We start from the raw sequence: 14,571 nt of genomic DNA, 5'->3' as shown, positions 1-14,571 counted from the left end.
AATTATCTATCAGTTATCATGCGACTTTTCTTCTCTTTACTGTTATAAAATTTAAACTTTTACTTTGACCCAATTCAATATTCTCAAATTCCTCAAGTTGCTACATTTGACTTTCTGAAATAAACACGCTTTAGCTTATACCTTAGCCTTAACTCCTAAAACTCCCCCCCCCCCCTCACAAAAACAAAACCCCTTGACTTCTCAGTTCTCAGCCACCGCCCAAAATAAAAACAAAAAGAATCAAACAAAACCTTATAGTATTAAAAGTCAACGCCCCACCCAAATAAACAAAGAATAAATATTTTAAAAAATAAAATTAGTGAACTGCCCACCCAAACCAGTATCAAATAAAAAAAATAAATTCAATTAAAATATTATTCTTACTTTTTTTCTTATATCAATAGTTAACTCTTTCTCTTTCCTCTTCTCCATTTAAATCTTCTTGCCAGTTTTCCTCTGAACTTTCAAACAATTTTTTCTTCTTATTCTCTCACCGTTGTTGTGAATATTTGATGAACAACAATCACCTGTAAAAAATCTCTGTATTTGAATATTTTTTATTTATTTGTTCAAAATGGGTAACGGAGTGAGAAAGTTGAATCTTTGTTTTGCGGGAGATGTTGGAGAAATCTCAAAAAGACATCATGATATAGCTATGAACATAACTGATCCACTTGATGAAGGTTTGGGTCATTCTTTCTGCTATATTCGACCCGACCCGTATTCAAAACCCCACCTGTTTTCCGATGATTCGTCTTCTTCTTCTACTACCACCACTATTTCCAGCGCTAGCAGCTGCCCGACGGCGGCGTTCCGTACAATCTCCGGCGCCTCCATCTCTGCTAACACCTCCACTCCTTTGTCAACGGCCATCGTTGACTTTTCCGCTTACAATCACAATAGTGATAAAGCATCAGCTTTTGAGAGCTCTCAGTTTTTTTCATCCATTCCTCTTCAGCCAATCCCAAGAGGGTCATCATTTGCAGCTTCTACTATTCATTCAGGCCCTATCCCGGCCCGTATTTCTAGTACGTACCCTTGCTCGGGCCCGATCGAGAGGGGATTCATGTCCGGCCCGATTGAGCGGAGCTTCACCTCGGGCCCGTTGGAGAACCAGTATGATCATATCCAAAGGTACAAGCCCAAGTCCAAGAAATGGGGTTTAATTAAAAGTTTAAAGAAAGTGTTGTCAAATTCCTTTTTGGGGTTTAATAAAGAAATGAATTTGGTAGAGAAGAATAATAATAATGAAGTTAATGTTCAAGGGAGTAATAGTCATCATAGTAATGTTGGAAATAGTTTGAGTAGTCAGAATAGTTTGGTTGATGATGATGATGAGGGAAATGACTCATTTAGAGGCCAAAATGTGCAATGGGCTCAAGGTAAAGCAGGGGAAGACAGAGTACATGTTGTGATTTCTGAGGAACATGGTTGGGTTTTTGTAGGGATATATGATGGATTTAATGGACCTGATGCTACTGATTTTCTGTTAAACAATCTTTATTCAAATGTCTATAAAGAACTCAAGGGATTGCTATGGAATGATAAGTTAGAAACCCCCAAGAATTCGACGAGCAACGAGACTGTTCCGTTAAGAAACTCGGGTTTTAAGGTGGAACATTTTGTTCAAAATCAAGAATTAGATCAGAGGGAGAAACTTGATGGGGTTGTTGGTGTTGACCATTCTGATGTATTGAAGGCTTTATCTGAAGGGTTGAGGAAAACCGAGGCGTCGTATTTGGAGATTGCTGATATGATGGTAAAGGAGAATCCTGAATTGGCTTTAATGGGATCTTGTGTTTTAGTAATGTTGCTTAAAGATCAGGATGTTTATTTGTTGAATGTTGGAGATAGTAGAGCTGTTTTAGCTCAAAATCCTGAGTCTGATATTTCTATTAGCAAATTGAAAAGGATAAATGAGCAGAGTGTAAATAGCATTGATGCACTCTATCGAGCTGAATCTGATCGCAAACATAATCTAATTCCTTCTCAACTTACTATGGATCATAGCACATCTATTAAAGAGGTACAAATTTTAGTCCATTTGAATGAGCAATTATACGAAAAACGTTTGTATTTTGTCTGTTTTATATGTTTATGTTGTGCTTATCTTGTGAATGATTGCAGGAAGTAATTAGGATTAGAAGTGAGCATTTGGATGATCCTTTCGCGATTAAAAATGATAGAGTGAAAGGTTCCTTGAAAGTTACTCGAGCTTTCGGGGCAGGATATCTCAAACAGGTACTAATCTTGATTTTACACTCTATCAGTGATCATATTGAAGGTGTTGCCATGTGACTAGAAGGTCACGGGTTCGAGCCGTGGAAACAGCCTCTTGCAGAAATGCACGGTAAGCTGCGTACAATAGACCCTTGTAGTCCGGCTCTTCCCCAGACCCCGCACATAGCGGGAGCTTAGTGCACCGGGCTGTCCTTGTATCATTGATCATATTGATGCCTGATTTTTGAAGATTGTTTTTAGCCTTATGTTAATGTCTTTTCCCCTTCTGTGATTTTACAGCCCAAGTGGAATAATGCACTTCTAGAGATGTTCAGAATTAACTACATTGGGAATTCGCCTTACATCAACTGTTTACCATCGCTTTACCACCACACTCTTGGTTCGAGAGACAGATTTTTGATCTTATCATCTGATGGTCTTTACCAATACTTCACAAATGAAGAAGCAGTCTCAGAAGTAGAGACCTTTATGTCTATATTCCCCGAGGGAGATCCTGCACAACATCTCGTCGAAGAAGTGTTATTCAGAGCTGCTAAGAAAGCTGGTAATTACAAACACTCAGAATCTTTGCCTGTGAGATTTGCTAAGTACTAATTTCTCATAGCAATCGTTCTAAACAAAATTTTGGTTTTGGATTTTGCAGGATTGAACTTCCATGAGTTGCTCGATATACCTCAAGGAGATCGTAGGAAGTACCATGATGATGTTTCAATTATCATTTTGTCCTTCGAAGGAAGGATATGGAAATCATCGTTGTAAATCAGCTAGACACAGGAATTTTTATATTTTACCCTCAGAAATCAGGAAAAAAAGAAAGTACATAGAAAAAATCGAGCTAATTTTGCTGTTAACCGTTGTTTACCCAATTTTAGCAGTAGTGTTTATAGTATACAGTCTAGGCTGCTCGATAAAAGATAGCGAGGCTGAGGTTTCTTGATCCAGAGATTGTAAAATTGCCAATAAACTTATAACAACCCCTGCCTCTTCTACATTCAAATGTTATTAGGACATGGTAAGTTTTGTAACAGATGGTGCTCCTTGTATACATTCTGGAGTTCCATTTCACAAAATTTTACCTCAATAGATATGACGCGTTGGTCGAATTTATACCATACTTATTTTCTAGTTTCAACTATTCAAGATTGATGCTTGCATCAGGTAGGCTGCCTACATTACACCTCCCTGGGTGCAGCCCTTCCGTGGACCCTGCATGAACGTGAGATGCTTTGTGCACCCGGCTGCCCTTTTAACTTTTCAAGATTGATATTTTGTCTTGAACAAGTTAGAAGAATGTATGTGGAATCAGAATATTGGCATAATGCTAAAAGTAATTGAAGTGACCAAGATAGAACCGGGACAACTTCATGAGTCGTTCTCTATATCTACTCCGGTTGGTGAGTCTATTGTGGCCGCGCGGGTTTATAAAGATTGTGTTATCATGGTGCGTGGTCTAAACACCATGGCCAATCTCATTGAATTGGGGATGTTTGATTTTGATGTAATAATAGGGATGGATTAGCTTTATTCATGTTTTACCAAGCTTGACTGTCGAACCATAACCGTTAGGTTTGAATTTCAAAATGAGTCAGTGATTGAATGGAAGAGGGATGATGTGGTGTCCAAGGGTAGGTTTATTTCTTACCTTAAGGCTACAAAGATGATTAACAAGGGGTGTATTTACCATTTGGTCTGGGTTACGGACACCTATGTTGAGGCACCTACACTTGAGCCCGTGCCGACTGTGAATGAATTTTTGGAGGTCTTTCTGGATGAGCTCCCTGGGATCCCACTAGACAGGGAGATTGATTTTGGGATTGATGTGATACCGGGCACGTAGCCTATATCTATTCCACCCTACGTAATGGCACCGACATAATTGAATGATCTAAAGGAACAATTGAAGGATTTGTATTTAAATTCTGTATTTGCCTCTAATTTTAGATCCTAAATCCTGCAATAATTTTTCAGGCCCTTGTATTACACAAGTCGCGACGAAAAATGACAAAAATATTGTCATTTAATTTTCTGACGTGACCCCAACTTGCTTAAGATTGAGACGTTATTTTATTGTCATTAATCAAATTGAAAGTTGATACCAAACTAACCAGATGATGATAAGTGATAAAGAAACCTGAACAGTTTAGTTAGACAACTTGGTCAACTAAAATCATTCAAGATGAAATAAAAGAGCAAAGAAAATAAAGCAGCAGTTTGAAATGGTAAAACAAAATCAGTAGTCAACTTTCTATTTCCAACAACAATCTATTGCTTGTTTGAGAAACCAAACTTATGGATATGAGGAATAAAAAGAACTCCACCAGATTTTCAACTTCAACTTTAGCATTGAATTTATTGTACTATTAAAATTATTGGTTCAAATCTAATATTTATTGAGATTTTAGTAGGGGTTTTTTTACATATAAATTCATATTTCATATCGAAAGTTATAAGTTCAGTTGAACCCGTAGCCTTTCTAGCCGAAAGGCTACATCCGCTCCTTTTCAGGAATCCATTGGAAATTTCAAGTTGAAATTTTCAAAATTAATCCTTTGTGTATTCTAAACAGAAAGCAATTGGCCCAAGAATGGAGATAGTCAATTATACTCATCATTTGTCACAAACTCTCTACGCGTTTTCTTTGTTAATCTAATCCATTCTTGAGTTGAAAAATGAAACCCCAAAAAAAAGATAAAAGAAAAAATTGGCAAATTAGCCACAAAAGTCGTACTTACGACCTGTGAAATTTACAGAAAAGAGCAGTATATTTGGTCTACTTACGTTAGTAAACTACTATTATAGTACTATAAAATGCAGTATGGAGCATGACTTCTCTAAAATAAACTACTCCATAACCAAGAAAGAAACAAAAAGGAAATAGTTGACCAGAAGCTATCAGACAAAAAGCTTGCATTAAGGTTGTTTTTTCCAAGAGCATTGATTGGATGTTTTTGTTAGCTGATGATGCAATTAGAAACAAATAAGTAGACCATATCATCATAAATGTAGTGGGATGGTTCCAGACTCGGACCCAGGATTTGACGGTCGTGAAGTATTATGACATTTAATATAAATTTATTACTGCTCATAAAGATTGATACTAGGACCTATGGTAATATCTGACTATTACTTGAAGATATTTGTAAGTATACATAGAGTTTTTGCCGAAATTTTCGGGTGTTGGTGACCCCTCAACCTATAGTGTATGTCCCCTTCTGGATGGTTCATATATTTCAGATTCAACTGGGTAGACGTGGAGTTAAATATACAGGTTTGTCCGAACCCATTAGCTTTGTCTCAGATCTTGTATATATATATATATATATATATATATATATATATATATATATATATATATATATATATATAAATTCATTAATTAACTATAAATAATTAAATTTCAAACCCAATAAATCACATGCGTTGTGGTAGATCCGGGAATTCGAACCCATAAGTTCAAATTATGAATTCGCTTATGGGATTCAAGACATGGGACTGAAGAATTTCAGTTAAGAGCGCTTTACCTCGCTCAATCGGTTGATTAATCAAGTTAGTGAAAATAACGTATCCAAAATTTTGCTAAGGTTATTTATTTATATATATGTTTAAAATTGATATTTGACCCCTATATATGGTATAATTTTTCGATGAAGGGTGTTTAACTAACCATTATTCACTAACCTTCATCCCAGATTAGTGAGCTTCAGATACCAAATTGTTTAGAAAATCAAATAAATAGAAAGAAATGAAAATAAAAGGGAAAAAAAAAAAGAAGAGAGAGAGGGTAGGTTTCGATCAATAAATATATGAAAACTTTGCGCTTATAAAATTAGATTAGATACATGAACATGGAGGTAGAAAGTCAACCTCGTAAAAGCTAAAAAATATTTGACAGTTGCTTGTGGTTTAGGTATCTCTAAAATCTCGTGACATTATTAATGACTTAGCATCAGTTTTAAAATATTAATGAAAGATATGAAAATAAATGTTCAAAGTGAGTTGGTTTTGATTTTTTGGACTATCACAATCAGTCATTACCCACTGAAAAATACTATTGCTAAAGTGATGTAATGCTTCTTTCACCTAAAAACAGCAACAAAAATAAAAGATATCTATTTTAAATTTTCGCGATAATTAGCTCCAAATTTTTGATAGAAAATTGAAAATTCTGACTGGATTCAACGTTGAAGTTACAATGGAAATTTATAAATCCTTAAAAGGGAAAAGGTCTGTTTGGAAAGCCACCAAGTAATTGGAATTGGTGTAACTACTAGGGTAGTAATTATACAGTCTAGTAATTACACAATGTATAATTACGATGACCTATTTGTTTGTCATAATATAATTCTCGTGTAATTACAAATGTACTGTTTGGTTGCACAAGTGTAATTACACAGTTAGATAAAATATAAAATTAATTATTAAAAATTTAAAAGTAAGATTTTATCAAATATATGTCTCTATAAATGATATTAAATTTGACATTTAAGATGCATATTGTTTCTTGAAAATATATTAATTACTAATCATATATTTGTAATTAATATTGTAAAAATAATTGACATATATTTAACTTTAATCAATTATAAAAACTAGAAGTACATATTTTATAAGAACATCATAGACTGCATGCTTGATAAAAAGATTAATATTTATAAATATAATACCATAACATTACTCAAATATTTTACAAAAAACAATCTATCAATTCTAACTAAAGAATGAGTGGCATGCAGTCTGAATTAATAAGTCAATACTACTAAAGCAAATAAAATAGAACCGAAAATATAACATGAATTCAAAATCCATTTTTTTTAACATAATACTCTTATGTAAAATTACAACATAACATAAAAAAGTTTTAACATAATTTAAATAAATAAAATTCAAAAAATAAAAATAAAACATAAGTCTATAACCCCATTCAACAATGAGATTCTACTTTAATGACATCACTCATTATATGCCAAGTTTATTAATAACTCATTGTTTGTAATATTAGGAGGTGTAGTTTCAAAACTAGGATAATAGCACAATTATGCTAAATAGAGAAAATAAAAAGAATAAAAAATATGAGCAACTACATGGAATCATAAAAATAAAGGTTAAAAATGAGAATATTATTTAAATTAAAAAGTAATCTATTATTTTAATATAGTTAAGTTTGCATATAACCTCATCCAATAACAAAGTTCAACTTTAATGACATTACTCATTATAAGTTAAGTTTGTGGATGACTTATTTTTCTAAGATTACGAGGTATAATTTTTTAGAAAAATCAGAATAAACATAGCTAAGTGTAATAAAAAAAATATAAAAAATAATTAAGAAATAAATATGAAAAATTATGTAGAAACACGTGAAGTAATTATACCCCCTCAATTTCACTCAATAACATGCTGACCGAGTAATTACTTGGTCAGACAAACATGCCAAAACAGTGTAAACACCCAAGTACACCCAAATTCAATTACAAGGTGGCTTTCCAAACAGCCCCCGAAATTTTCAATTTGAGAATTCATGAAATGTTATTGGTTTGTTTTGTATTCCGATGTACTCCCTCCGTCTTAAATTATCTGTCGTGCTTTCTAAAAGTAGTTGTCTCAAATTATTTATCATTTTAAAAGTTCAAGATAAAATTAATTTTTCCCCCCATTTATATGTAATTGTTCTTGAAGATAGAGATAACACATAAATAGTATAAATATTCAATGAAGAGAGATTATATATTAAGACATAAATAAAGATAAAATAGTTCAAAAATCCTTCAAATTAATATTTTCTTAAGAGGCGTATAAGAGAGAAATACGACGGATAATTTGAAACGGACGACAAAGTACTCATTTTTACACTTCTAATAGAATGGTAATGCCTAGTTTTTCTAGTATCTAATAATTAATTATTAACCACCTCCTATTTTTCTGGTCATTTGTATTAGTTGGCTCGGCCTATATAACTAATCAATTTTGTATACAGAGTCAATAAAACTAAAGAACTAGTAACAAAACAAGTTTATTTATTTTTTCAAATTAAAAAACGAGTTTATAAATAGGACTGAGAATGAATTAATTAATTTGACATATACAAATAAAAATAGAGAAAACTGGTCCTAGTTTATATTTATTTTATTTTTACTTTTAGACTCAATCAAAACTTAATTACATCTACAAATTGAACATAAAAGAGAAAAGACACAAACACCCAACGCACTTAAAACTAAAAAAGTGATTAAAATAAGGACAGATTTTATAGTAAAGTCATAAAAGAACTTCATTAGTTATGTTTTGAATGTAGTAAGTATTATACAATTTAGAATAATAGAAGATACCAAATAATAGATAAAACATTTTTAGGTATAAAATGGGAAGAAAGAACATAAAGTCAAGTTAACTGATTTCGCGAAAAGGCACGGAAAAAGAAAAGATACAACGAGAGAAGAGTATTAAAAAAGGGAGGTTGATAATTTAGAGAGTGAAATAGATATCGTCACTCTAAAATCACTAGTCAATGACTGGGTTTTGAGATATGAAGAGAAAAATTATCTATAATTTGAAGATAGAGGGAAAGTTTGATTTTTAATATAATTTTGGAGAAAAATCATTTTCACCTCTTTTGAAATTCAACATTAATAGTCTAAGATCAAGCATTTTAAAAGCTTGAAGTTTAATAACGTCATTTGAGTTAGACTTCATTCTCAGTATTATACAAATTTATGGTTCCTAATTCATTAAATTATCCATTGACTATATTCTAAGGTGTAGGTAATTCGAGATGTGAAGCGATCTTTGACTAAACAAACTATTATTAAAAAATTATTTGAAAATTACAAATTTTTTCTCAACTGAATTATAAAAGTCTGATTCACCTAAATTGGAATAGTCACAGATGAAAATGATATCTTTCTGATCCAACCATATATGGTTTAGGTTTGTAAACACGATTAGTTAAACGAATTTTTGGAAAAAGGGCCCCTCGTTTACTTCCTACTTTCTATATCTGTATATATAACTGACTTGCAATTGGGTTATCTTGATAATTTGTCTTAATTGCAATTTGTAAAGTCAGAATACACACAGATGCCAAATCTGACATCCACTATTTCTTTACTAGTATGTACGACTTTATTATTTATTAGTATAGTTATATATTTTTAGATTTTATGCTAAAAATATTAATGGTGTGTAGCATCTATTTTGAATACAGACATTAACCTTTTGTACATTCTCTTTGTGCAAACTGCAAATCCATATTAACTCCAAAGTAATTTTTTCATGCACAAATAAAGGGGATAAAGACTAGTAAACTAGTAGCATAACAAGTGGTCGTGGCGGATCCAGAATTTTGTACAAACGGGTTCAATCGTAGAAGTCCATAACTAATATAAGCGGCATAAGGCACGAGGAGTAAGTTTTTTTTGTCTTTATTGTTCACAATGTGATCTCGTAATAAAATCCTTTTAAAGTCGGTGCTCTATATTTTAAACCAATTTTTGCTTATTTTAATTTAAAAAATCTAACTTTAGCTAATTTATTAAACTTTAACAAAAATTTTAGAATTTATTAACTCAAAGAAATTTTATTTATTATAAAATCTTTTTAGCATTCATTAGGTAACAAGTTACTATTTACCAAAGAAGACAATAAGAAAAGAGTTACAAATTAAACTAAATTAACACCAATAATCAAAGAAAGAGAGCTTATACACACACAACCCAAAAAAAAAAGAACGGAACATTTCCAACATAAACTAAATAAAATTAAACGAACAAATGACAAAATAATTTCAAACAAATATACTTGCAACTGTGCAAGTCTTAGCAAATTTTATGAAAGGCAGATCTAAAATTACCTTTTGGAGTAAAATAAACTTCAATATAATTTCTATTGAATTTATGTAAAAAAAAATAAACTATAAAGTAAAATAAAGAAAACTGCAAAATACATACAAGGAAAATAATTTGCACATAGCTATCATTACGGTTTTTTTTCTTTTGTGATTCTTGTTACAATTTATACAAAAAATAAAATAAAATAGGCACATAAGATGAGAGGATTCGATCACAAGACCTCACCAATACTATGAACCCCTTGATCACTTTTGCAAAGAGCAAAGATTTTATCAAGTGGGTTCAAACATAATTTTTATAAATAATTTACGCTGCTTTAGTCGTAATTTATACTTATACACAATATTATTTTTTGATGAAGCGGGCTTAACTAAACCCGCTTAGCACCACGTGGGTCCGCCCTGTCAAGTGAGACCTGTTTAGTTTTGACTTAAATAATTTTATGTGTTTCAAAATTATCTGTCAAAAAACAATTCAAGATATCCTCATCAAGAAGCAGACTGAGAATTTCAATTTATGTAAAAATAATACTGTACTTATTCTTTTTTGACATTCCGTATGAATATATTATGAGTATATTGTGAGATGCACTGTGATGGAGGGTATGTGGCAAGCTGTGTACAGCTGGCTGCCAAGCTGGATGCCAACAGGGATAATTTAAGTTAGTTGTAAGATGTAGTTAGGAGATTAATCAGGCTGCTAGTCGGCTAGGATATTTGTATATATACTCATTAGTGGCAATGAAACAGTGGGATTTTTCACTTTCTTCTTCTGCAATCTCTCTTCCCTTCTTCTTCTCAGAACATTCTAGAGCATTGAAGCTTAGCATTGTGAGATAATCGTAGTATTTTGGCATGGTATCAGAGCAATCGATCGTCAAATAGATATTCAAAATTCACGATTGCAGATCAGCAGTGAAGAAATTGAATCAAAGTCTGCTCAATTTGCTCAGCTATGGCGGACAAACTCACCTATACTCATCCCATGTTCATGAACCCAAGAAATACACCTGGTACGGTGCTGATTCCTGTGAAACTCACTCGATCGGAGAATTATGGAATGTGGAGCAGATTGATGCGGATTGCACTCATGGCGAAGAGGAAATTAGGGTTTGTAACTGGTACTTGTAAGTGGGAATCTTTTGATAAGGAATTGCATGAGCAATGGGACGCATGCTATGCAACAGTTTTTTCGTGGATCATGAACACAATAACAGTTGACCTCCTCAGTGGAATTGTATATGCATCTGACTCACACGCTGTCTGATAGGACTTACAGGAACGATTTGACAAAGTAAATTGCATGAGGATCTTTCAAATTCACCGGCAAATTGCGACACTGTCACAAGGTACTAATTCAGTTTTTGTATATTTTTTAAAAATTGAAGGAATTATGGGATGAGTATGATGCAATGGTGCCTCTACGTGATTATGATTGTGCTAAGTCCAAAGATTATATTGAACACTTCTATCAACAGAGGTTACTGTAATTTCTTAGTGGTTTAAATGATTCGTATGACCAAGCTAGAAGATAAATTTTGTTGAAAACTACTGTGCCTACACTTAATCAGGCTTATGCTATGATAGTTGAGAATGAAAGCCAACACTCTGTTGGTTTAAATGTGTCTGTTGAGAAAGTAGATCCAATGGCTATGCAGATGAATCGTGGACAGGCTTATAAAGATAAAAGGTCCTTTATAGTGTGTGAATATTGCAACATGAAGGAGCATTCAAAGGAGAATTGCTATAAACTAGTTGAATACCCTGCTAATTTCAAGCAAAAGAAGAAAGGACCTTATGGAAATGAAAATGTTGCCTATGGAAATGGAAATACTGCAGGTCAAGCTGGTTATAGAGGTCCAGCTAGCTATGGAGGACAACCTGGGAATGGTAAACAACCATTTGCTGCTGTGAACAATGCCTCCAGCAATATGGAAAGTCAGACACAAGCACAACACAGCCTTGAAGGAGTTTTAGAAGGAAAAATTCCTCACTTTACTGAGGAACAGTACAACCAGATTCTCAACTTGTTGAACAAGGATGCAAGGGACAACACTCAGGTTAACATGACAGGTAATGCAATATATTGTTTTTTGTCAAGGTTGACAAATGATGAATAGATTGTTGATTCAGGAGCATCACTCCATGTAGTGTCAAACAAAGATCTATTAGAACCAGATCACTTCTCACAGTCACACACATGTGACAAAGTGCACTTACCTATAGGAGCTAAGGAAAACATAACACACACTGGTGAAGTGTCTCTATTTGATAACAAGAGAATTACAAATGTACTATTTGTCCCAGACTTTAAGTACAATTTACTATCTGTATCAAAACTGACCAAGGAACTTATGTGTTTAGTAGTTTTTTTCCCTCACTTCTGCATCTTTCAGGAGCTTTACAGTGGCAGAGTGAAGGGGATTGGTAGAGAAAGAGGTGGTCTTTACATCTTCAAGAAGGGACTTGGTAGTGAAGTAGACACAAGACACAGAATAATGGCAATAGCTTGCAAACAGGACTACAGCTTGTGGCACAAGAGGTTGGGTCATCCTTCTTTGTCAGCAATGAAGTATATGAAAATTGTACATAGTAATGTAGATAGTACTTTGATAAATAAGTGTCCGGTTTGTCCCTTAGCAAAACAGACTAGATTAGTGTTTCCTACCAGTAGTTCAAGAGCTGCTTCTATATTTTGCCTTATACACATGGACCATTGGGGACCTTATAAAACACCAACCTTTGACAAGAAGTACTATTTTTTAACTGTGGTTGATGACTATAGTAGATATACATGGATTTACTTGCTGCAGCTTAAGACAGAAGTTATAGTTAGTATTAAGTCTTTCCTTGTCATGGTTAAGACTCAATTTGGGGTCATGGTGAAAGTGATTAGGACTGATAATGGAACAGAATTCTTTAACTCATAATGCAGTTTATTGTTTCAAGATCTGGGAATAGTTCATCAGAGTAGCTGTGTGCATACACCCCAACATAATGGGGTGGTATAAAGGAAGTACAAACACATTCTAAACATAACCAGAGCATTGAGATTCCAATCTAAAATGTCAATCAGATATTGAGGTATTTGCATTCAATCTGCAGTATATTCGATGAATAGACTGAGTTCTGTTGTGATTCAAGGGAAAATTCCTTATGAACTTGTATATAAGAAGAAGCCTTTTTAACACATCTGAGAGTTATTGGATGTCTATGTTATGCAACAAATGTATTCAAAGGAGACAAGTTTGGAAAAAGGGCTAGAGCTGCAATGTTGATGGGATATTCAGAGACTAGGAAGGGTTACATACTTCTGGACCTTCACACCAATTATTTGTAAATAGAGATGTCATATTCAAGGAAACAAAATTTCCTTTTCCCAAGGCATCCATCACAGCTCAGGCCAAACACCATGACATTCATGCTCCTTTGGAGCAGAACAACTTGTTTGATGATTATTTTGCAGGTGAGGAACAACCAAATGACAGTGCTGACCAAGGACCTGATGTTGTAGAACAAGAATATGTCATTGAAGATCATATTGAAGGGAAGAATATCACTAGTGTCGAACAGGCACTCTCACCTACTGATGAAGAACAGCTGATGACAGATACATGAACAGCTTCATTCCTTTAGGAGTTGCAGGTTGAGGAGGGTGAAGTAATGACATATGATCAACCTACAACCCTCAAGAAATCTACCAGAACAAGCAAGCAACCTATTTGGATGAAGGACTATGTAGTCCAAAGTGGCAAAACATGCAACAAGCATCCTATTTCCAATCATCTATCTTATGACAAGATTACACCAACATATCACAGCTATCTTGCCAAGTTTTCTGCCTTAATTAAACCTCAGACTTTTAAGGAAGCAGTTAAGGATGAAAGATGGGTAGAATACATGAAGCAAGAAATTAAAACCTTGGAAGAAAACAAGACCTGGGAGGTGGTAACTCTTCCTAAGGGTAAGAATACAGTTGATTCAAAGTGGGTATACAAAATCAAATACCAGGCTAATGGTGAGGTTGAAAGATTTAAGGCAAGGTTAGTTACAAAGGGCTACAGTCAAAGAGAAGGATTGGACTATCATGACACCTTCTCTCCTGTGATCAAGATGGTTACAGTGAGGACAGTGATTACATTAGCTATCTCCAAGGGCTAGAATCTGTATCAAATGGATGTGTATAATGCCTTCTTGCAAGGTGATCTATATGAAGAAGTTTATATGGAGATGCCAGAATGATTCAGGAGATAGGGGGAGCAGAAAGTTTGCAGGTTGCTTAAGTCCTTATATGGATTGAAACATGCATCTAGGCAATTGAATATTAAACTAACAGATGCATTAGTGGAAGCAGGCTTCATGTAGAGCATCTATGACTATTCATTGTTTACCTTAAAAATAGGACAAGATGTGGTGATTGTTCTAGTGTATGTAGATGATTTACTCATCACTGGAAGCAACATTGGGTTGATTGATGAAGCTAAAGG

At 33.7% G+C, this 14,571-nt stretch overlaps 2 protein-coding genes across 2 annotated transcripts; both read left to right on the top strand.

The window, feature by feature from the left end:
* The first annotated feature begins 376 nt into the window (after positions 1-376).
* LOC107796504 (putative protein phosphatase 2C 4) lies at positions 377-3,353 on the top strand. The gene is made up of 4 exons (XM_016619292.2): positions 377-2,026; positions 2,128-2,241; positions 2,521-2,785; positions 2,885-3,353. The coding sequence occupies exons 1-4, from the start codon at positions 575-577 to the stop codon at positions 2,998-3,000; spliced, it is 1,947 nt and encodes a 648-aa protein (XP_016474778.1). The 5' UTR covers positions 377-574; the 3' UTR covers positions 3,001-3,353.
* Positions 3,354-13,747: 10,394 nt separating this feature from the next.
* Positions 13,748-14,245, top strand: LOC142166256 (putative mitochondrial protein AtMg00820). The gene has a single exon (XM_075224983.1). It carries the CDS (start codon positions 13,748-13,750, stop codon positions 14,243-14,245), a length of 498 nt encoding a protein of 165 aa, XP_075081084.1.
* The last annotated feature ends 326 nt before the right edge of the window (positions 14,246-14,571 follow it).

The sequence above is a fragment of the Nicotiana tabacum genome, chromosome 2 (assembly GCF_000715075.1).
Source record: "Nicotiana tabacum cultivar K326 chromosome 2, ASM71507v2, whole genome shotgun sequence".
Taxonomy (NCBI): Eukaryota; Viridiplantae; Streptophyta; class Magnoliopsida; order Solanales; family Solanaceae; genus Nicotiana; species Nicotiana tabacum.
The sequence above is the reverse complement of the archived record's forward strand: the minus strand, read 5'-3'. Positions and strand labels throughout refer to the sequence as shown.